This window comes from Balaenoptera physalus (assembly GCF_965194825.1).
Source record: "Balaenoptera physalus genome assembly, chromosome: 3".
In the NCBI taxonomy this organism is placed as follows: domain Eukaryota; kingdom Metazoa; phylum Chordata; class Mammalia; order Artiodactyla; family Balaenopteridae; genus Balaenoptera; species Balaenoptera physalus.
Window position 1 is genome coordinate 134,835,698 of NC_138890.1, and position 25,619 is coordinate 134,861,316.

A 25,619-nucleotide genomic window follows, 5' to 3' on the forward strand; every position below is an offset into this window, starting at 1 on the left:
TTATAGGGGGTCCCAGAAGAAGAGGAGAAAAAGAAATGGACTCAGAAAACATTTGAAGAGATTATAGTTGAAAACTTCCCTAATATGGGAAAGGAAATAGTCAAGTCCAGAAGCACAGAGAGTCCTATACAAGATAAATCCAAGGAGAAGCAAGACAAGACACATATTAATTGAATGATCAAAAATTAAATACAAAGAAAAAATATTAAAAGCAGCAAGGGAAAAACAACAAATAACATACAAGGGAATCCCCATAAGGTTAACAGCTGATCTTTCAGCAGAAACTAGGCAAGCCAGAAGGGAGTGGCAGGACATATTTAAAGTAATGAAAGGGAAAAACCTAGAAACAAGATTACTCTACCCAGCAAGGATCTCATTCTGATTCGACAGAGAAATTAAAACCTTTACAGACAAGCAAAAGCTAAGAGAAATCAGCACCACCAAACCAGCTTTACAACAAACGCTAAAGGAACTTCTCTAGGCAGGAAACACAAGAGAAGAAAAAGACCTACAATAACAAACCCCAAACAATTAAGAAAATGGTAATAGGAACATACATATCAATAACTACCTTAAATGTAAATGGATTAAATGCTCCAACCAAAAGACATAGACTGGCTGAATGGATACAAAAACAAGACCCGTATATATGCTGTCTACAAGAGACCCACTTCAGACCTAGGGACACATACAGACTGAAAGTGAGGGGATGGAAAAAGATATTCTAAGCAAATGGAAATCAAAAGAAAGTTAGAGTAGCAATTTTTGTATCAGACAAGATAGACTTTAAAATGAAGATTATTACAAGAGACAAAGAAGGACACTACATAATGAGCAAGGGATCAATCCAGGAAGAAGATATAACAATTGTAAATATTTATGCACTCAACATAGGAGCACCTCAATACATAAGGCAAATGCTAACAACCATAAAAGGGGAAATCGACAGTAACACAATCATAGTAGGGGACTTTAACATGCCACTTTCATCAATGGACAGATCATCCAAAATGAAAATTAATAAGGAAACACAAGCTTTAAATGATACATTAAACAAGATGGACTTAATTGATATTTATAGGACATTCCATCCAAAAACAACAGAATACACTTTCTTCTCAAGTGCTCCTGGAACATTCTCCAGGATAGATCATATCCTGGGTCACAAATCAAGTCTTGGTAAATTTAAGAAAACTGAAATCGTTTGAAGTATCTTTTCTGACCACAATGCTATGAAACTAGGTATCAATCACAGGAAAACATCTGGAAAAATACAAACATATGGACGCTAAACAATACCCTACTAAGTAACCAAGAGATCACTTAAGAAATCAAAGAGGAAATCCAAAAATACCTAGAAACAAATGACAATGAAAACACGACAACCCAAAACCTATGGGATGCAGCAAAAGCAGTTCTACGAGGGAGGTTTATAGCAATACAATCCTACCTCAAGAAACAAGAAACATCTCAAATAAACAACCTAAACTTACACCTAAAGCAATTAGAGAAAGAAGAACAAAAAAACCCCAAAGTTAGCAGAAGGAAAGAAATCATAAAGATCAGATCAGAAACAAATGAAAAAGAAATTAAGTAAATGACAGCAAAGATCAATAAAATTAAAAGCTGGTTCTTCGAGAAGATAAACAAAATTGATAATCCATTAGCCAGACTCATCAAGAAAAAAAGGGAGAAGACTCAAATCAGTAGAATTAGAAATGAAAAAGGAGAAGTAACAACAGACACTGCAGAAATACAAAGGATCATGAGAGATTACTACAAGCAACTCTATGACAATAAAATGGACAACATGGAAGAAATGGACAAATTCTTAGAAAAGTACAACCTTCCGAGACTGAACCAGGAAGAAATAGAAAATATAAACAGACCAATCACAAGCACTGAAACTGAGACTGTGATTAAAAATCTTCCAACAAACAAAAGCCCAGGACCAGATGGCTTCACAGGCAAATTCTATCAAACATTTAGAGAAGAGCTAACACCTATCCTTCTCAAACTCTTCCAAAATATAGCAGAGGGAGGAACACTCCCAAACTCTTTCTATGAGGCCACCATCACCCTGATACCAAAACCAGACAAAGATGTCACAAAGAAAGGAAATTAGAGGCCAATATCACCGATGAACATAGATGCAAAAATCCTCAACAAAATACTAGCAAACAGAATCCAACAGCACATTTAAAGGACCATACACCATGATCAAGTGGGGTTTACCCCAGGAATGCAAGGATTCTTCAATATACGCAAAGCAATCAGTCTGATAAACCATATTAACAAATTGAAGGAGAAAAACCATATGATCATCTCAATAGATGCAGAGAAAGCTTCTGACAAAATTCAAGACCCATTTATGATAAAAACCCTCCAGAAAGTAGGCACAGAGGGAACTTACCTCAACATAATAAAGGTCATATATGACAAACCCACTGCCAACATTGTTCTCAATGGTGAAAAACTGAAACCATTTCCTCTAAGATCAGGAACAAGACAAGGATGTCCACTCTCACCACTATTATTCAACATAGTTTTGGAAGTTTTAGCCACAACAATCAGAGATGAAGAAGAAATAAAAGGAATCCAAATTGGAAAAGAAGAAGTAAAACTGTCACTGTTTGCAGGTCACATGATACTATACACAGAGAATCCTAAAGATGCTACCAGAAAACTAATAGAGCTAATCAATGAATTTGGTAAAGTAGCAGGATACAAAATTAATGCACAGAAATCTCTTGCATTCCTATTCACTAAGGATGAAAAACCTGAAAGAGAAATTAAGGAAACACTCCCATTTACCACTGCAACAAAAAGAATAAAATACCTAGGAATAAACCTACCTAAGGCGACAAGAGACCTGTATGCAGAAAACTATAAGACACTGATGAAAGAAAATAAAGATGATACAAACAGATGGAAAGATATACTATGTTCTTCGATGGGAAGAATCAACATTGTGAAAATGATTACTACCCAAAGCAATCTACAGGTTCAATGCAATCCCTATCAAACTACCACTGGCATTTTTCACAGAAGTACAACAAAAAATTTCACAATTTGTATGGAAACACAAAAGACTCCGAATAGCCAAAGCAATCTCGAGAAAGAAAAATGGAGCTGGAGGAATCAGGCTCCCTGACTTCAGACTATACCACAAAGCTACAGTAATCAAGACAGTATGGTACTGACACAATAACAGAAATATGGATCAATGGAACAGGATAGAAAGCCCAGAGATAAACCCACACATATGGTCACCTTATCTTTGATAAAGGAGGCAACAGTATACAATGGAGAAAAGACAGCCTCTTCAATAAGTGGTGCTGGGAAAACTGGACAGTTACATGTAAAAGAATGAAATCAGAACACTCCCTAACACCACACACAAAAGTAAAAGTCAAGATGGATTAAAGACTGAAATGTAAGGCCAGAAAATATAAAACTCACAGAGGAAAACACAGGCAGAACACTTTATGACATAAATCACAGCAAGATCCTTTTTGACTCACCTCCTAGAGAAATGGAAATAAAAACAAAAATAAACAAATGGGACTTAATGAAACTTAAAAGCTTTTGCAGAGCAAAGGAATACATAAACGAGACAAAAAGACAACCCTCAGAATGGGAGAAAATATTTGCAAAGGAAGCAACTGACAAAAGATTAATCTCCAAAATTTACAAGCAGCTTATGCAGTTCAATATCAAAAAACAAACAACCCAATCCAAAAATGGCCAGAAGACCTAAATAGACATTTCTCCAAAGAAGATATACAGATTGCCAACAAACATATGAAAGGACGCTCAACATCACTAATCATTAGAGAAATGCAAATCAAAACTACAGTGAGGTATCACCTCACACCGGTCAGGGCATCATCAAAAAATCTACAAACAATAAATGCTGGAGAGGGTGTGGAGAAAAGGGAACCCTCTTGCACTGTTGGTGGGAATGTAAATTGATACAGACACTATGGAGAACAGTAAGGAGGTTCCTTAAAAAACTAAAAATAGAACTACCATACGACCCAGCAATCCCACTACTGGGCATATACCCTGAGAAAACCATAATTCAAAAAGAGTCATGTACCACAATTTTCATTGCAGCTCTATTTACAACAGCCAGGACATGGAAGCAACCGAAGTGTCCATCGACAGATGAATGGATAAAGATGTGGCACATATATACAATGGAATATTACTCAGCCATAAAAAGAAATGCAATTGAGTTATTTGTAGTGAGGTGGATGGACCTGTCATACAGAGGGTAGTAAGTCAGAAAGAGAAAAACAAATACCGTATGATAACACATATATATGGAATCTAAAAAAAAAAAAGAAAAAAAAAAGAAAAAGGTTCTGAAGAACCTAGGGCCAGGAGAGGAATAAAGATGCAGACGTAGAGAATGGACTTGAGGACACGGGGTGGGGGAAGGGTAAGCTGGGATGAAGTGAGAGAGTGGCATGGACATACAAACACTACCAAATGTAAAATAGATAGCTAGTGGGAAGCAGCCACATAGCACAGGGAGATCAGCTCGGTGCTCTGTGACCACCTAGAGGGATGGGATAGGGAGGGTGGGAGAGAGACGCAAGAGGGAGGAGATATGGGGACATATGTATATGTATAGCTGATTCACTGTGTTATAAAGCAGAAACTAACACACCATTGTAAAGCAATTATACTCCAATAAAGATGTTTAGAAAAAGAAATTACATTGTTTGCTTTTTGTTGTTGAGTTGTAAGTGGTCTTTATATATTCTGGATACTAGACCCTTATCAGATACATGATTTGCAAATATTTTCTCCCACTCTGTGGGTTTTCTTTTCACTTTATTGTTGGTATATATTGAAGTGCAAAAGTTTTAAAATTTAGATAAAATCCAATTTATTTATTTTTTCTTTTGTTGCTTGTACTTTTGGTATCTTATGTAAGAAACCACTGCCATATCTAAGGTTATGTAGATTTTTAGCTATGTTTTCTTCAGAGATTTATGGTTTCAGCTGTTTATTTAGGACTTTCAGCCATTTTCAGTTAATTTGTGTATATGGTGTGAGGTAAGGGTCCAAATTCACTTTTTTTGCATGTGGCTATCAATTGTCACAGCAGCACTTGTCAAAAATCAATTGACCACAGATATATGGGTTTATTTCTGGACTCTCAATTCTATGCCATTGACCAAACTCCTGTATTTAACCTGTGTGCTTTAGTTTCTTTACTCACAAAATGAGGATAACAATAGTGGCCATACCCCACAAGGCTATAGTTAGAGACTGACAGAACATATGGAAAGTACTCAGCTAACAGTATAGCACACTGTAAACACTGAGGAAGGATATTACTGTATTATTATTATTTTAAAATTATCATCTTCAACCTTCTCACAGACTGCTCCCTCTAACTTCTGGTCTTTTGCACTCTCTTAGGCATTTAGTTTATTCTTTTGGAAAGACGGAAAGAAGAAAAAGGTAAATGTGATAGCCTAGGACCATGATATCAGGCATGGGAATAAGAGAAGCAAAGTTTTTGATTCCTGAACCCTCCTTAATACCCCACGCATGTCCAACTTCTGGCTGAATTCCCACCCCACACAGTCATCCTTATACACAGCAAGAAATCCAATCTACTGCATGGAGACAGAAGGGAAAGATGTCGTCACCAACAACATGATCTTCTGATTAAAAACAAACAAACAAAAAACTATTAAAAGTTTGTTTCTCTCCCCAATTTCCCAGGTCTTTTCCTTTCTGCATCTATTCTAAGTAGATGACACCAACTTAAAAATTCACTTAGGAGGCATCCCATTTTAAAAGTAAAAAAAGAAAAAAAAAATTAAAGAAAGTATTTAGAAGTCACTTCTCTTCCTTCCCTGTTGAGGAGTACCCACCTGCCTCATAGGCAGCTCCTAATTTCCACTGGCACACTGTAACCCTGCATCCTGCTCCTGTGAGCTGACCACTAGAGAGCTCTGCCTCAAGGGACTTCCTTCCTGCAGACTCAGCTTCAAGAACCCTTGCCAGCCTTGCCAGCCCTCAGCTTACCTCTGTGCCCCTCAAGTTTTTCTACGAGCTTCTGTGAGCCAACCCTCGCCTGGACACCCTTATATCCTTAGTATTCAGTATAGCCTGGCCCCCAGGGCTTCAACACGGAGTTTATCCATGAGTCCTTTCCTGCAGAAGGTACAGCCACTTCCAATGACAGGAGGACTTCCTCCTGCCTCATTTCACTGTTAATCCTAGAAAATGACTTATTTTTGGAAAAGAATATGCCTTCCAGACAACTCTTGACTCTTCTTCCAATCACTGAGGATTTCTTACCTTTGTGTTCAGATTTATAGAACCGAGGTATGAAAGAATAATCTTGGGGTATGAGGGGTGGACCAGAATAGAACAAACAATATGCATTCAGAAAGCACTCCAAGAGAAAAAAAAAAAGGCAACTTAACAGCATTTCCCACCTATAAAGAGATAGAGAACAACTACATGGTGGCTGGTAGCTTTTTTGTTTTTATCAAAAGTAAATAGAGGAGGGTTGCAGAGCAGAATGAGCAAGAATTAGCTCCACAGAACATCTGGACTCAAGCTGAAACCCTAAGAGACTGAGCTAACTGAGGGTGTATGACAGCAAGGGCAGCTCACATGTGGTGAGAACTTTATAGCGGAAAAAGCAGTTTTTAAAATTATTTAATCTGAGCCTCCTAATGCTTTTAAGTATTCAAAATAGTTATTATAATATCTGTATTATTCTGGGACTCGAATCACAATTAGGAGACCTGACCCAAATCACATGCCACATGGGAGCAGGACCAAACATTAGAACCCTAAGGTCCAGTTCCAGGATTTCCCTCATCCTTAACAATGAATAAACCATCTCATTTTATCTCCAGCTGCTCAGGAATCTTTCCAAAGTAAATACTTACATATAAATTTGCATCTGTTGATGAAGACCATAATTTCATAAATAATTTTGGTAAAAAACCTAAATCCACAATTTTGTAACCATCTGTTTAAAAAAGAGGATATATGTATCTCTATAACATATACTATTATTAAGTTCCTGCACTTGCGTTTGTAGAAAGGAAGCTTAGGTCAATTTGTGCGAAGAACTTTCAGCATGCAATCTACTGGGTCAACAGTTGGCACCAACTGTGACACTCTTCTCTACAGCTCTCCTTGCACTTGACTTCTCTCTTTCTGAGAAAAGTCAACAAGAGCAATAACAATACTTCCATTGCACTTGTCCCTGGTCAGACCTCCCATAGAAAATACTATTTACCTCTGGGCACCACATTTTAAGAAAGACACGTTTAGACATTTAAAAAGTTGGCTGAAAAAGGAGCTATAGGAAGAGACTGAAATGTTATCAGGGATGTGTGAGGAGACGCAGAATTTGCAGACCATGTCCTCCTTCTCTAAGCCTATTTATTTGTATTAATTGCTTATTTTTAGTGACACCAGAGTCAGATCTGCCAAAAAGTCTGCTGAAGTATTGAGACATGTTCTCTGGAATTTTTAATCTTTTCTTCACTTTTTGTTTTTACCTCTAACTTCTGGTCTTTTGTACTCTCTTAGGCATATTGCATCATCCTGGTTATGTTTAAATGAACTGCATTACTTTCTACATGAACTGTATTCTTTTCATTTGAGAATAGAAGGCTATTCTTAACACGTTATGAGAGTAAACATTATCAGAAGAAGAAATGATTAAAAAAATTTGGTAGACTAAAGTCAATAAGAGGTTATATGAAAAGGAAAAATATACACTGAAATGCTCATCTTGCTGCCTTACCAAAAGTTACAAAGTAACACTGCAGGTATCAGTGTAATACTAAATAAGCACTGACAGGAGAGATGATACACAAAGACTCTGCCTGATGCTTAAAATACTGCTCCCATCCTCCACTCCAAATCATTTCTGTTCTCAGACCACTTAACTAATGAATCAAAAGTTTGAGAGGCAGTTTAAGAAATCACATGTGTTTTGTATCTAGGACTCTAAATATAGATATATACCACTACAGGAAGTTAGTTTAGGTGCAGCCCGCTTTTTCCCAAATTAAGGAAAGGATATCTTGCACACCAATCAAAAAGTAGAGGAACCTCAGTATAATAAGCTGGTTTTCCTGCAGTGTACCGCCATAAGAAAGCCTCAGTATCTTAGGAAACAGCATGTGAGATATGCCCATAAACTCTTAAGACAGCCTGCAATCAATTTCCCCCTTTTGAGGGAGTGGGGCGATGCGGTTCCAAAATTATATTTGTATCATATAAAACGTGCAATAGATACAGACCTGTGAGTGATGGGGAAATGGACTGCTACTCCCAGTACTGAGCAAATTTTACCAAAGGTTAAAGTTTAAATGGCTTTACTGATGTATGGCATTACTATCATTAATTAAAACAAGCACTTACTGAGAATTTAACATAAATGATATCATTTAATTTTCATGAGTTGGATGAACTAGATATTATTCCAATTGCATAAAAGAGCAAACTAAGGCTGCAGTAGTCTGTATTCAAACCCACGTCTAACTCCACAGCCCCTGCTATTAACCATGGCATTATCTATTAATGAAACTAAACAAAAAGATTAAAATTAAATCTGCGTTTTTCTTTCCAGTAAAGGAAGAGTGAAATCCTAGAATTTAAAATAATTAATTAATTAATTTTTGGACGCGTTGGGTCTTCGTTGCTGTGCGTGGGCTTTCTTTAGTTGTGATGAGCGGGGGCTACTCTTCATTGGGGTGCGTGGGCTTCTTATTGAGGTGGCTTCTCTTGTTGTGGTGCATGGGCTCTAGAGTGCAGGCTCAGTAGTTGTGGTACACAGGCTTAGTTGCTCTGCGGCATGTGGGATCTTCCCAGACCAGGGCTCGAACCCATGCACCTGCGTTGGCAGGCGGATTCTTAACCACTGTGCCACCAGGGAAGCCCCAAGAATTTTTACTCTTATGACTCACTGGAAAATCTACTGTGGCTTCAGTAAATCAAAATGAAAAACATCTCATGTATGACAGCCATTTAAGTTTGTTGTAAAAATTAAAGCAGTGTATTTGTAAAATAAAGATTAATTCTGTACTTCCATAGATAACAGTCTACATTTTAATTTTGGTATACTTAAGCTGGTAAAAATAACACCAGGTCTCTTGAAAAGATTCTATGTATCGACAGCAAAAGGAATCATACTCTTCCAAGTAATAAGTGAAATGGAAATAAATTTCATTCAAGATGTATTTTGCAATTTAAAAGCACAGAGGATAGCCCCTATCACCTCTACCCATCTCCTCTTACACTACATGCTCTTTGGTCACACAGCTCAGCCCTGCAAAATACTAAAGGTGTTGCAACTACCCCACAATTATCACTTTCATCACTTAAATTCCTACTTCTTCCACTAAAAAGTCTGTTATACTTTTGATATTTAGTCTATTTGTTGGTTCCAAATATTAGCAAAACAGGTCTTGCCCCTTTAAAAAGAGAGATAGGCAAAGCAAGGATAATTCAATTGCAAAAAGATTCAAGTATATGGTAGCAACACCAGGGGTCAGAGGTTATGTTAACAATCCTTTTAAAACATAAATCAGAACCACACTGAAAACAACAACAACAACAGTTGGGGCTTGGGGAGACAGAGGACAGGAGATGGAGAAATGGTGGCAATTTTTTTTTTTAAGATTTTTTTTTTTATGTGAACCATTTTTAAGGTCTTTATTGAATTTGTTACAATACTGCTTCTGTTTTATGTTTTGGTGTTTTTGGCCCTGAGGCATGTGGGATCTTAGCTCCCCGACCAGGGAGTGAACCCCCACCCCCTACACTGGAAGGTGAAGTCTTAACCACTGGACTACCAGGGAAGTCCTGGTGGCAATGTTTAAGCTCACAGTGTGGGTAGCAGAGTCTTGTTCAAAGTCATATCGAATAATCTGAGCCCAGCTATAAGTCCTAAGGGCTTTAAATAAATGGGAAACCACTTGGAGAATTCTCCCTCTATCCCCTGCTGTATCTGGGATATTTTCTATGGAATTACAAAAGAATAATATAAAGTGAAGTTTAAAAAGTAACTTACTTTACCAAAGGGGAAGGGTGGGGGAGGGATAAATTGGGAGTATGGGATTAACAGATGCACACTACCATATATAAAATAGATAAACAGGGTTTTACTGTAAAGCATAGAGAACTAGATTCAATATTTTATAATAAACTATAATGGAAAAGAATTTTTAAAAAAGAACATAGATATATACATATATATGTGTATAACGAAATCACTTTGCCGTACACCTGAAACCAACACAATATTGTAAATGAACTATACTTCAATGTTTTAAAAAGTAATTAAAAAAAAAATCTGACATCTTTTTTTATATATAAATTTACCTATCTAATCTATCTAATCTATCTATCTATCTAAGGCTGTGGTGGGTCTTTGTTGCTGTGCACGGGCTTTCTCCAGTTGCGGCGAGTGGGGGCTACTCTTTGTTGCGGTGCACAGGCTTCTCACTGCCGTGGCTTCTTGTGTTGCGGAGCATGGGCTCAAGGCACGCGGGCTTCAGGAGTTGTGGCTCACAGGCTCTAGAGCGCAGGCTCAGTAACTGCGGCGCACGGGCTTAGTTGCTCCATGGCATGTGGGATCTTCCTGGACCAGGTATCGAACCCATGTCCCCTGCATTGGCAGGCAGATTGCTATCCACTGCGCCACCAGGGAAGCCCAAAGGTAAGTCTTAATATCAGCCAGCTCAAGATTTTTTTCATTGTTGTCTTTTTTTCAGCCAGAGAAGTTACTACATCTATTCTCGTCATATTAAAAAGGGATGACCCACACTTTAATAAAAACAGCATGGGTTAGTTAGGAACAGGAGTCCAAGTCAAACCTGCCATCAATCAAATGTGCAACCTTATATACAGACTTAACTTCTCTTATGCCTTATTTTTTTACATATGTAAAATGATGCCAAAGCTTCTTCCAGCTCTATAGTTTGTAATGAAGAAGCTCTCTTAATTAAGACCAAAGAAATTAAGAGGAAATAATTATGATGTCATCCAGGTAAGGGTACAAAAAATGATAATTTAACTTACTTGGATGTTCCAAGCCTTTTCATTTTTTTAAGGTATATTATTACACTTCATTTACTTTCAGGTGCATAAAATAGAGTGGTACTGTCCTATCCACTTGTGATAGAAAGATATCTCAAATTTGCCTTTATTGGTAAATAAATCATAGTACATTTATAAAATGAAAATATTATGCAGTTATTAAAAACCATACTTTCAAAGAATAATTGAAATTAAATTTTAAAAAGCCAGAATCAGTGAGTTAGTGAATGTAAAGCATTTAACACAAGGCTAGGCATATGATAAATGTTTAACAAATGATATCAACTATAATAACATCATTGTTATTAGCAAAACATTGTTAATCCTGACTTTGAAAAATAAAAAAGATGGAAGAGCCACGAAGTGTTAACAGTGGTTGTGTGGCTGTCTGTGTGAGATTACAAATGGTCTTAAATCTCCATTGTATCTTTTGCCAAATTTGGGTTTTGTTTTTCTTTACAACTATGCATTATTTTTACAAGATTTACCCAAACCAAAATTTTAAATCTTTGCTCCTATTTTAGATTTTAATCAGTTCTATATGATAATCAGCCACAATCTTCTAGAATAAGGATCAACACACAATACACAATTCTACTTGAACATAGTTACAATAGAACACTTATTTTTTGGACTTAGAAAGCATTATATTAATTTTGAATATCATTATTCATGAATATGAATTATCATGTGATATGTCTATAACAATAAATTATACTAAATTTGAATTAACCAGAGAATTATGTCCTGATAGTGTTTTCTTTCATTTTAAAATGTTCTAGTTGGTTACAATGATTTGGCTTACCAGAAAAAAACCAATGGCCAAAGCAGTCAATAACAAAGTAATTTTGCTATTTGGTCTACCCTAGCTAAATGAGGCTGTTATGATAATTTTATACTTACTCTCTACTACTCCTGGAATTGCTCTATAATGCTGAAACTGGTAGAAGGATTTTTCCAACATGTACTCAGGATTTATTTCTTCTACTCGTAGTAAGTTCAAAACCATGTTGTAGGTCAAATGGAAAGCACTATTTAGAGGATCAGCTGAGCCCTGAGAGAAAAAAACATGTCAATGTTGTAGATTTTTAAAATAAATTCATAAAAATATTTTTAACCTCCTGAACTGCGTAACAGTTTAGTCTTCACTAAGGAATACTACAGAAATGTATTAAGTTCTTTCCTTTAAATGACCAACACAAAGTGATAAAACAGTTGATCTTTGGGAAAGTGAAGGGGGGAAAAAATCACTAACTAGGACAGTAGCAGTTAAAATACTGTTGGCCAAGTATGTTTAGCTCTCTGCCTTCTAGGTACTTGACAGGATTACACATTTTGCCCTCAGTGGGGAGGGCAAATAAGTTTCAGTAATGTATCACTTCCTGGTCAAATATTTAACCGCTGGTGTGAAAAGCTACATTTTCCCTGCTGGCACAGTGACTGCGAATGTTCAAGATGGTGGTTTCTCTATCAGCTTGAATCCCTAAACAATAATAAGCATAGTCACCTTTGTAAACGTGCAATGAACAAGAGAAACAAACCTTTAAGTTACTGAGATTTAGGTTTGTTACTGCAGCATAACCTAGCCTACGCTAATAGAGCACACTAAATTTATTTCAGGATGACATTCAGAAAAAATTAGTTATTTTGAAACTCTCAGCTTCCTGAAATGACATAAAACTGCCAAAATGTTTCCCCAAAATTTACAGACCAGTCTTTGTCAACACTTCGGTAATTCCTTTCTCCTCCTAATTGTGGCTGTTACCAAAGAAGAGCTAGTTACAATAGTGTGACCTTAACTTGCAACAAGGTTTATGTCCAAAATACTTCCTTGAGATCTAAACTTTTCTTACAACGTTTCTTCAGGAATACTTTCTTCTTTTCTTTCTTTCTTTCTTTTTTCTTTTAATATTTTTTTTTGGCTGCATTGGGTCTTTGTTGCTGCTTGCGGGCTTTCTCTAGTTGCGGGGAGCAGGGGCTACTCTTCGTTGCAGTGAGCAGGCTTCTCATTGCGGTGGCTTCTCTTGTTGCAGAGCATGGGTTATAGGCGCACGGGCTTCAGCAGTTGTGGCTCGCGGTCTCTAGAGCGCAGGCTCAGTAGTTGTGGCGCACGGGCTTAGTTGCTCCACTAAGGGGAGCATGTGGGATCTTCCCACAACAGGGCTCGAACCTGTGTACCCTGCACTGGCAGGCGGATTCTTAACCACTGCATCACCAGAGAAGCCCAGCAATACTTTTTTCTAAATGCAAATACTTCCTAAGATTGAAAATGGTTATGTAGTGCCCAAATGAGAATGACCAAATTCTTGGGAGATACATGCTGAAATATTTAGAAGTGTCACAAAACATGCAAATCTTTAAATGGCATAGCAAAATACACAAATACTGTTAGGGTATTCAGAGGCTTTTAAATTGAGGTTCATAAGCCAGCCTTATTGCATTCAGAATTATAAATGTATGGATATAGGATTTTATGAGAAGAAGGAGCAGAACTTTCAACAGTCTCAAATGGTGGTATTCCTTAACTCCTGAAAAATCAAGAGCCATTTACCCTAGGGGGTTAGTGAGTAAGTCCCTAAAACCTTAATTTTTATGCACTTTCCTTGAAAATAGGGCCAAAGTGAGATGTGGAGTTAGTATGAAAATCACATTCTTGAGGAAGAGAGGAATGAAAGACAACTTCAGATACTTCATAATTTTACAAACAGACCAACTTTTTACTATTCTATTATTTTTCTTTTCTACTATTACCTCCTTTAAGAAATGTGGGGCTTCAATATTGCAAATGTTTATTTCCAACCTCAAGCTCTGCTTCTATATTCAAACTGCTGTAGAATACACCTATCTGAATTCTCCATCACCTTAAACTCAACATCACATTTTAACATTGTATCCAAGTGACCCCAGGACAACCCCTACTTATACCTGATATATTGATATAATTATTAATAGTCCCTTCTTTCAGTATCACAGTGTCCTAATTTGATGCTATAAAATATGGCTATACAGCCGTTCCCCAGTGTCCTCAGGTTCCCCATCTGAGGACTCAATGAACTGTGGTTTGGAAAATACTTGGGAAAAAAAATTGCAGAAAGTTCCAAAAAGGAAAACTTGAATGTGTCATGCAGCACAGGCAACTATATACACTGTATTTACGGCTATTTAAATAGCGTTTACATTGTATTCCATACTATAAGTAATCTAGAGATGATTTAAAGTATACGAAAGATGTGTGTAGGTTATATGCAAATACTGTGCCATTTATGTAAGAGACATGAGCATCCTCTCATTTTGGTATTTTAATATACGTGGGGGTCTTGGAACCAATCCCCTGAGAATACCAAGGGAGGACTGTAAATACACAGAATACTATTTACTCTTAAAGAAGAAAATTCTGCAATATGTAACAACATGGATGAACTTTTGAGGACATTATGCTAAATGAAACAAGCCAGTCACAGAAAGACAAATCCTGTATAATTCCTCTTATGTGAGGTATCTAAAATAGTCAAATTCATGGACTTAAAGAGTAGAATGGTAGTTGTCAGAGACTGAGAGGAGGAGTAATTGGGAAGTTACTAATTAAAGGGCATCAAGTTTCAGTCAAGTGAGATAAATAGAGATTAGCTATACAACAGTCAACAACAACATATTTTACAACATCATAATTTATTAAGAGGATAGATCTCATGTTAAAGGTTCTTTCCACAATAAAATTTAAAAACGCTTTTTTTAAATGAAATGAAAGACAATAGAAATTTGCACTTATAGGGTAACAAATCTAGAGATGTCAAGTAAATGGAATGAAAAAATCTATACTAAAGGAACCAGATGCTGCCATTAAAATATTACCTCCTGACTCAATTATTTCCATACACAGAGTACGAGGTAAGAAAATTAGTGTTTATTATATGCGACAACATTTAAAGAAAATAACACAAATTTTCAGTCTTGACCATTTTCCTTACACAAAGAACTAAAGTTATATGGACACTTAAAGATGGGTTTCCAAGTGTTAATCTTTAAAACTGAAAATAAGACACCATAAGATCACTCTATGAATATGTACAGATAAGCTTTGTCTTTACTCATATAAGAACATTTAAAAAAAAAAAAGAGGGGCTTCCCTGGTGGCGCAGTGGTTGAGAATCTGACTGCCAATGCAGGGGACACGGGTTCGAGCCCTGGTCTGGGAAGATCCCACATCTTCCCGCAGAGCAACTAGGCCCATGAGCCACAATTACTGAGCCTGCGCGTCTGGAGCCTGTGCTCCGCAACAAGAGAGGCCACGATGATGAGAGGCCCGCGCACCGCGATAAAGAGTGGCCCCCACTTGCTGCAACTACAGAAAGCCCTCACACAGAAATGAAGACCCAACACAGCCATAAATAAATAAATAAATAAACAAACAAACAAACAAACAAACCCAAAGTTTAAAAAAAAAAAAAGAAAAAAGAACTTTACCTATTTTTGCTTCAGCATACCAGGCTTCCTACAACCATATCTCAAATTCTCCATGCAGTTTCTAAGTCTTAGAAGTTGAACACAGTATATTTCAGAGCTACTGACCTATGCACGTCTTAACATGTTTCGAACATTTATTTTAAGTAGTTAATCAGCTGGCAGTTAATTTTATACTTTAATTCATGTTAAGTTTCCTATCTTATTGACAGTGTTCTCTATGGATATGCTTAACAATTCCTTACTATCAATACATGGAGAAGGAGAAGGAAAGCAATCATGCAGGTCAAACTTCCTTGAGAACCTCTTCAAAATAAAACAAAAATCTTAGACAATCCAAAACACAAATACTAAGCAAGCAAAAGGTTAATTTGAAATAAAGCTTATAAATTTAAATTTATTATTGGGATATTATAATCTCGCAACAGGATGAATTAGAATGGTAGATTGTAGAATTAATTTATTAAGCTATCTGGGCTTGCAAAGGTATAGGAAGATAACTGTGCATAATACTGATAATATCTGCCCTACTTCCTGAGCTGATAGGTGAGAAGTGGTTTGTGCAGTCGAGTGGGCAAATATAGAGGTATCTCAAATTTGGAGGGCAAAGTAAACATTTCTGCCCTCTGCAGATCTCCATCCCCTCCACTGCACGACTTACTCTTTTCCTATTAGAACACAAAGTAGGGTACAAAGTATCAGCAATTTGAGCAGTTACCCTCTTCCACCTTCCTAAGCCCAGATAGTTCAGTAAATTAACTCATCTACTCAGAGAGGTATTTGAACTGACACAATTAATTTCAATGTGGTCCTGAAGTATGTTTCTCAAATTCCTGGTGAAGGCACAGAAGCTTAACTTGTTACCTTAAGTAGTTGTTTTCCAATCGTTGGGCTCATCTTTTCATCTACCATAAGAATTACAATTCCTCTGTCATCCATTCCCCTCCTTCCAGCACGACCAGACATCTGAATGTATTCGCCAGAGGAAATCTGAATGAACATAATTAAAAATGAAAAGTTTAGGAGAAAACCTAGTGAAAAACATATTCTTAAAATTATTCTTATCATAAAGTTCACAAGCACAAGCTACACATTCCAAGAAAGGAAACAAGATTAAAAACATGAACTTTTAGGAAAGTTTAAGTAAAAAGACAAAAATGCAAAACACTTAAGAATAATGTTGCAAAACTAAATTTTAGCTCCAAAATGATCAAATAGCTATAGAGAAATACTGGCTAATTCAATGGCATAAAAGATATCTTTGAACTATATATTCTGGAAAACAGGAAAGTTTAAGACAGCAAACAATGACCCAAACTCTATTAAATACCAATTCTGTCTTGATTATAACAAATTTTCTTAATTTCCAAATGAGATTAATATAAAAATCAACACACACAAAAAGCACAATTTCTATTTTCTCAGTGTATGTCCTTGGCATTCAGAAGAGTCCACTCATCACTAAGAACCACCTAAGGGAGAAAGGTTAGTAAGTCTCCCATGCATAGTCTTTAAGGGTAAAACTGAGCCACCTGAACACTGGGCAAAGTTTTATCTTTAAGTACATGTATACTTTTTTCCTGTGGAAAGGGTCCAGCGTGTTCAGACTCTCAAAAAATGTTTCACTCAAGAAGAGTTACAAACCACTGTGCTACTAGAAGGCATATTACTGATAGCATCAAAAACAGACCTAACGACCTGGGACCAACCTTAAAGATCAGAAAAGAACATTTCAAAAAGGCAGTCCAATAAAATCTCAACAGCGCTCAAGGTCATCGTTACATTTTGACACATTATGATTTTTAGATTTCATAATTAGGATCTTGAATCATCAAGAAATGGTTGTTTTCTTAAATTCAATTACCCACTTTACTACATACCCTTCCCTGGGGTCCACTGGATGCCAAGGAGCATGTAAAGTCACGAAAAACTTATTTATTTATTTTCTTGTAGCATCAGTTTTATTCAAAGAATTAAGTAATTTTAAACTGATGATGAAGAATTTTAAAATTTACATTAACTTAAAATATAAAACATATGGAAGACTTTATCCACGTTGCAATTAAAAATTATATTCTACATGAAATAATCTTCTTTTGACTTAAAAAAGTCACAAGTTCAGAAAGTTTCTGAGGCATTCTCAAAACTTTAGGGCCTTCTCAAAACCTAGAGGCCTTCTCTATGACACCTCCCTGACCACTTATATACAAGTGACTTCTTTTCTTGTGTTCTATTCTTCCTATACATACTTCTCAGAGCCCATAAAATAAACTTCCACCTGCACTAAGTCTCTTCACAGTAGGGATTAGTTTGGTTTTGTTTTAAATTTAGCATTCTTAGTATCTACCATAGCTCTAGGCCCATAGTTTAAGTTTGGTAAGAAGCGATTACTTGCTTCTGGATTAAGGATTTATTTTTACTCCAATTCACCATTTCACTCATGATCCCAGCTTTTGCCTTAGAAAAGACATATGTGCAAACCTATTAAAAAAAAAAATCTCTATTTTAAACCTAAAGAGTAAAACAGTGAGCTACAACTGTAGCCACTACAGTAAAGGTGCTTTAAATAACTTAAAATTTGAAGAAATAAAAATTCTAGATGTATTTTAAATGCATTAAAGCATTCATGACTCATTTGCACACTTATCCCTCATCACCAAACTCTTTCACCTAAAGTAGCTTTTGGTTTTTGTTTTTGGCTAAAGAATAGAAATACAAAGGATCTGAAATTAAACTTTGATGAACTTCTCATATTAGCTCAGGTACAAGTTTTAAAGTATTTAGAACTGAAAATCTCAAAGACTACATGAGCCAAAATCACCTTAGGTAAAACAACTGAAGCTAAAAGTTATTTCAATATATGAATTATTTTACTTACCCATCGGAAATCCTTCCCATCAAATTTTCGGGCGCTTGTAAATAAAACAGTTCTAGCTGGCATGTTAATCCCCATAGCAAAAGTCTCAGTGGCAAATAGGGCCTAAATGAATAAATAATTATACAATTAAACACGTATTTTAAACTGAAAAATAGTTTCGTTAATAAATTACTCAAGTATAAATAAATCATTAATTTTAAAAATTAGTTGTTAATGAAATTCTACAAAAATAAGACATGCTACCCCAGGTGTATTTCAGTATTTTATATACAAAATTATTAAATTGACATATAATTATGTATATTATAGTAAATTTATAATATTTAATGTCCCTTGCATTGCAGAAATTTTTTAATTCAGGGAAAATAGTCTTTCTTTCTGTAATTCCAGTGGTGATAACTTGGAGAGACTACTACTGGTCTAATGGACAAAGCATTATTAAGCTGGAGAATATTTTTCTAAACACAGTCACATTTCCTGGTTTCTTCATTGATGATGCAGTGGTTTTAGAGACACCTTTAAAATCTCTGAGGGGAGATCAAAATCAGTGGCACTTTATGTTCACATCTAAGACTTTACCAACAAAGAGCACACAAAGGTATGTGTACAAGTTAAGTCACTGAAGTACTGTTAAATAATCTAAATTTTCATCCATAGGTAACAATATAAAAACACTTTATTTCATCAACTTAACAGAATGCTATTCATCTGTTAAAAAGAATGAATAGAAATGCATATGACGAAATTGAATAACATGGGTAATATAATCACTTTTGTTTACAAACTAAATCAAATATTATTTGTATGTATCCTAGTGGATATTTCTAGAAAGTGAAGGGCAATGGTGGTCTTTAATTTTTCACTTTATGTACAGTTATTCTATTTGAATTCTACAATCCACAAGCATCACTTAAAAGATTCTTTCAAATGGGTCTCAACAAAACATGCAATCTATATGAGGACATCAACAGGACCTTACCAGGACCCAGGTACAAATAGTGACCAATTCTTTATCTAAAATACCTCAAGTATGGTCTTTAGGGTGAGTAAGTTTCTTTTAAATATCTTAGTTAGTGCTGAAGTTCTCATGACAAATCTCTAATCTGATTTTTAAACATAAAATAATTTATGAGTCATATAAAGGCTTACAACTATATTTTGGAGTTGTTTCCCATTTTCAACATCCCATTACTGGGTACAGACATCGACATAATATTAAAAATTAAATCAGACTCTCTTTGGTTTAAATGAGAACATCCTAAAAACTCTTTCATAAGTCTAAACAGCAATTCTCCTTGTCTTTTCTAAACTAGTCCTTTTAATCTGTATACAGAATGGAGTCCACTTACAGTATCACTTCAGGTCTGAAAATTAAACAGCACATTCTGGAAAATTCTACACTGTATTCAGTAATGATACCATTTCTTACTTTAAGACTAGGAAGAGAAACAAATGACTTTTACCTATAGTCCAAAATTTATGAAGTATAACACTGTATACAAAAATAAGTTCATTACCTAAGCCATTCTGTTTGACTTACTTAAAAAACAGTAACAATAAAAAAAAAAAGTTGCCTACAAACAGTGTTCTTGATAACTTTCAAATTGCTCACACAACACAATTTTAGGGCATAATAAATAAAATAAAATCATACCTTTATCAATCCTTCAGAAAAGAGAATTTCTATAGTTTCTTTCAAAATAGGAAGTAAACCACCATGGTGAATACCAATCCCCCGCTTCAAGAGAGGAAGTACATGTTCAACCTGCGATTGGATTCAATTTTATTTTTAAAAAGACGTGAGGAAAAGAACTTTTAAAATGTGAAATTAACAAAATTAAGAAAAATGGGTAATCAAGAAAGAATGCTGTTTAAAGAAATGTTATATAACTTTTCCAGAAAAACTAGAAACCAAACCCATATTCCCACAAATTATTAAACAAAACACAATATAATTCTGTCCTAGCTTTAATATGAAAGGCATGTTTAAATAAACTTTATAAATGTTTTGCTTCCTCAAATTTTCCAGCATCACTTCATCTCCTCTAAAAAAATTAAAGGTTATGACAGCAAAGTTTGCATATGCACGAAATAAACTTAAAAAATACTGGCCAGGAGTTCCCTGGTGGCGCAGTAGTTAAGAATCCACCTACCAATGCAGGGGACACGGGTTCGAGCCCTGGTGCAGGAAGATCCCACATGCCGTGGAGCAACTGGGCCCATGAGCCACAATTACTGAGCCTGCGCTCTAAAGCCCGCGCGCCTAGAGCCCGTGCTCCACAACAAGAGAGGCCACCGCAGTGAGAAGCCCGTGCACCACAATGAAGAGTAGCCCCCACTCGGCACAACTAGAGAAGGCCTGTGCACAGCAACGAAGACCCAATGCAGCCAAAATAAATTAAAAAAAAAAAAAAAATACTGGCCAACTCAAACCAAAAGAAAATAAAAAACTGTAAAGCATATTTAATATAAATATGTACTTTATCTAAAAACAAATGAATTACTGAAGAGTTCATTCTCATTAACACTATTAAATGCCATTACATTTTACTATTAGAAGTGTGCTAGGATAACAAAGATGTATAAAGACATGGCTCAGCCCTTAGATACTAATAATTCAGCTGGAAAGAAAAATTACAATAAGATTTCATAAATTAAATACCATTTTAAATACCAAGAAACATGCAATTGCAGTCTTATCATAAATCCCACACAAATCAAAGCAATCATCTGTAAGCAGAGTGTGACCTTCCAATTTTTCTTTTCACAAAATAAAACTTTCATATAGTATTAGGTTGGGCTAAAGCATTAGTTCTCAGTTTCGGATGCACATTAGACCAGCCAGGGGAGTTTCTGAAAGATTCTAATGATCAGGACACACGCGAGACAATTAAATCAGAATCTCTGGAGTGGCAACAAGGCATCAGTATATTTTAGAACTCCTAAGGCAATTCTAATAGTCAAAAGAAAAAACCACTTTAATTAATTAAAGCAAAGTAGAAATCAAATTTCTCACTAAACTTAGGTTTGCTCTATTGTTTTGTTTGGTAGCCTTATGAATTAAGAAATTCATTGACTTAAAATTAGCATTAAAAATTTTGTAGTATTAGAAACAGAAGCAGTAATTTCCAGATCATGCTAGCTTTCAGAGAAAAGGTTCTTCAAGGCAGCAAATGCTTCCTTTTGTCACCTTCTTAGAAGTTCAAAATAAGAATCAAGGTATCATTTCAGTGCACAATGCAACATATTTACTGCAGTGTGCAAACAGTGCAATATATAATATAGCAACAAATCCAGGAAATACAAAGTGAATATATACTATCTGTAAACAGCCACAGTCTACTTAATGACATTAAACACACACCTGAGGGAGCTTTTTATCTTCATCTGACAAGCAGTCAATTGCGTTACTGAATACTTCTTCAACCATCTTCTTTTCTTCATCTAAGAGAGAAAACCCAAGTGTATATAAGTATCTAAATGAGTCAGTGATAACAAATTTCACACACAGCAAAGAATAAGAGTCTATAAAGAGTAAAAGACTCAGGATTTAAGATAGGCAGAAGGTAAAGTAGATCAAATTTTCTACATAATTATTTAATAAAATTCATTGCCTTTCAAAACAGATCTAGCAGAGTTAGTCAACGAATAAAAGTACTATCTTATAAAAGCAGTAACAGTAACTACGCTAGGTATCTATTTAAGTCAAAAAATTACAGGACACAGGGATTATTATTTCTCACTATTAAGGAAAGTAAGGCATAGAGCAAATAATGGGCATTGGTATTAACTGTTACATGAACAATTCCAAAGACTATGCTCTTAACCATTACACTGCCTTTTTATAAAGTGACTATTTGTCAATAAATATTTGTTGACTTTATCAATATAAAACCCTGCAACATCAAGCACATACAGCACTGGTAGTTATAAGAAAACATTTCTAAGTAGAGCAATTCACTCAGTCAAAAAAAATAAAATATTATTGGCTTTAGGAGGGTATATGGGTTATCTGTCATTGGTTATTTTTTACCCATGGATAAGTAAAAATTAGCTTTAAAATCATGGGATTAGTTCTGTGCCTTGATAAAGAAAACAAGACAACTGAAATTTGATTCTGCACAACTGAAGATATTATTTACTTCTCACTGCACAGGATTAGATATGTAAAAGGCTGAAATGAATGACAACTGGGTTGGTATTTGGCATGCTGCAATTTTTGCCTAGGCTATGCTACTATCTAGCTGTGTGACTTTTAAATGGTTACATTTACAGTTAATACATGAGAATAATATATTCATTTGCTAGAAGTTATTTTACTTTATTCAAAAATTATACCACAGTTAGGTACAGGGGCAGGTCTTCCCTGTTTGGATTTCTAGAAGAATGAAACATAACAGAAGGTAGTCTGACCAAGAGACTAACCTTAAGTAATCAGACAGAAAACCACAATAACCAAAGAGCTATGGCAATGCAGTATAAGAAGGTATGAGTCTAATATTTCTTACTAGGGGTCTTTGGGTCTTATATAGAACAATGTATTATACTTACCTTCCAATAAAAGAAGACTGAAGAAAGGAAAAGAAATGATAAATTGAGGGCCTTAAAGCTTTTACAAATGTGATGTAACTACTGCTGTAACTGTAAGGTGAACTGCAAATTCTAGCAATACACAAAAATGTCTTACCAGAAATATATTTACACTAATTTTCACGTAACATTAAAACTATACTGAAATTATATAGTACCTGTGTTGAAATCTAATTTGGTCATTTGAAGTGCATAGGCTTCACAATCTTTCTTACTAAAACTGAAAATAATTACAGGTTGAAAGTTTCTTTCCATAATCATCTTCACAATCTTGAACACATTTGATGGTCCTGCAAAAAAGGTACATAAACCATATCCAAAAATTAACTCAAAATGGATTATAGACTTAAATGTAAAATCTAAAACTACAAAACTCTTAAAAAATATATAGGAGTAAACCTTCATGATGTTGGGTTAGGCAAAGCACTCTTAGATATGATACCAAAAGCATAAGCCACAAAAGAAAAAAAAACCTGATAAACTGGATTTCACCAAAATTTAAAACTTTTGTACTTCAACAGACACCAACAATAAAGATAACCCTAACTCACAGAATGGAAAAAAATATTTACACATCTGATATTTAATAAAGGTCTAGTATCCAGAGTAGAAAAGAATTCTTACAAGTCAACAACAAAAAGACAATGTAATTTTTGAATGGGCCAAGGATTTGAATAGATATTTCTCCACAGATAAACAAATGGCCAGTAAGTACAGGATCTTCATTAGCCAACAGAGAAATATAAATAAAAACCACACTGAGATATGACTTCATACGTACTAGGATGACCATAATCAAATAGACAGGCTACAGTAAAGTACTGGCAAGGATGTGGAGGAAATGGATACCTCATATCCTTCTGATGACAATGTATAATGGGGCAGACACTTTGGAAAATAACTTGGCAGTTACTGAAAAGGTTAAACATAGAATTATCACATGACTCAGCAATTGCACTAGGTATATTCTCATGAGAAAACACGTTCACACAAAAACTTGTAGTACACAAATGTTTACAGCAGCATTAGTCACAACAATCAAAAAGTTGAAAACAACCTAACTGTTCATGAAGAATGAATAAATAGGGGCTTCCCTGGTGGCGCAGTGGTTGAGAATCTGCCTGCTAATGCAGGAGACACGGGTTTGAGCCCTGGTCTGGGAGGATCCCACATGCCGCGGAGCAACTAGGCCCGTGAGCCACAACTACTGAGCCTGCGCGTCTGGAGCCTGTGCTCCGCAACAAGAGAGGCCGCGATAGTGAGAGGCCTGCGCACCGCAATGAAGAGTGGCCCCCACTTGCCGCAACTAAAGAAAGCCCTCGCACAGAAACGAAGACCCAACACAGTCATAAAATAATAAATAAAATAAATAAATAAAGGGAAAAAGATGGTTCAAAAAAAAAAAAAAAGAATGAATAAATAAAATGTGTTAAAATCATACAATAGAATGTTATTTGACCATAAAAAAGAATGAAGTACTGACATATGCTATAACATGGATGAACCCTGAAAACAAGCTAAGTTGCAAAACACCACATATATCATGATTCCATTTATATGAAATGTCTAGAAAAGGAAAATAGAAATAGAAAGTAGATTAGGGATTGCCTAAGGCTGAGGGGTGGTGGGGAAGAGGTTGGGAGTAAATGAAGAATGACTGCTCATGGGTATGGGGTTTCTTGTTGAGTTAATGAAAATGTTCTAGAATTAGATAGTAGTTGCACAATTTTGTGAATATACTAAAATCCACTTAATTGTACCCTTAAAAATGGTGACTTCTATGGTACGTGAATTGTATCTCAATAAAAAAACTGTGGTGATGGCTGCATAATTCTGTGAATGTACTAATAACTGTTGAATTGTATACTTTAATGGGTGAATTGTATATGAACTATATCTCAGTAAATGTCATAGAGGAAAAAGAGATTAAACCTTTATTCATCCAATTTTATCATACACTATCTAGATCTTTATACAGCTCCCTGAGGCGAAAAAAGTTAAATAAAAAAAAACCCAAAAATGTAATTTGAAAACACAATTTACGTGTAAAATTCTCTTAAAACAAAGTTCCAAATTACCCTTTGTTCCTCCTTTTCTCCCCTTCTGATCTCCTTTTGCCAAATCACCAGCATCTCGAAGTACCTGCATCGCAGTATTAAAATTATCTTCTCTGAAGTCACCCTGGAATCACAAAATTTTTCTATGTAACTTCATTAACACCTAATCATAATGCAAATATTTTTTCATACCTCAAAACAAAGCTTCCTCAAATAATAAATAATTTAATATAATAATATAACTGGGAAAAGCAAAACATAAGATACCTGAAACATGTCCAGAGCCCCTTATTCTCAAGGCATTTAAAAAATACTGGAAAAGGAAGGAAATCTAATTCATGCATTAAAAAATACGAGTCTTAAATATAATTTTTGAGATAAAAATACATACACAAAAAACCAACAATAACTCTGGACCACAAAACTACTTAAGAAAAAAAACGGATCTCTGCCATTCTTCTCTAGTTTAAAGAAAAATGGGTATAAACAACAAAGTATGATATTATAGATGTAAGAATTATTATTACTCC

General features: G+C 35.4%; 1 protein-coding gene across 3 annotated transcripts in view; it reads right to left on the reverse strand.

The window, feature by feature from the left end:
• Positions 1-25,619, reverse strand: part of MTREX (Mtr4 exosome RNA helicase) — a 130,985-nt gene that overhangs the window by 60,421 nt on the left and 44,945 nt on the right. For all 3 annotated transcript variants that reach the window (XM_082457589.1, XM_082457588.1, XM_082457590.1), the window contains 7 exons: positions 25,111-25,213; positions 23,191-23,322; positions 21,807-21,886; positions 20,097-20,207; positions 18,443-18,544; positions 16,429-16,554; positions 12,007-12,157 (listed from right to left, as the gene is read on the reverse strand). In XM_082457589.1, the coding sequence (XP_082313715.1) occupies positions 12,007-12,157; positions 16,429-16,554; positions 18,443-18,544; positions 20,097-20,207; positions 21,807-21,886; positions 23,191-23,322; positions 25,111-25,213 (805 nt within the window). The remainder of the gene's footprint in view (positions 1-12,006; positions 12,158-16,428; positions 16,555-18,442; positions 18,545-20,096; positions 20,208-21,806; positions 21,887-23,190; positions 23,323-25,110; positions 25,214-25,619) is intronic.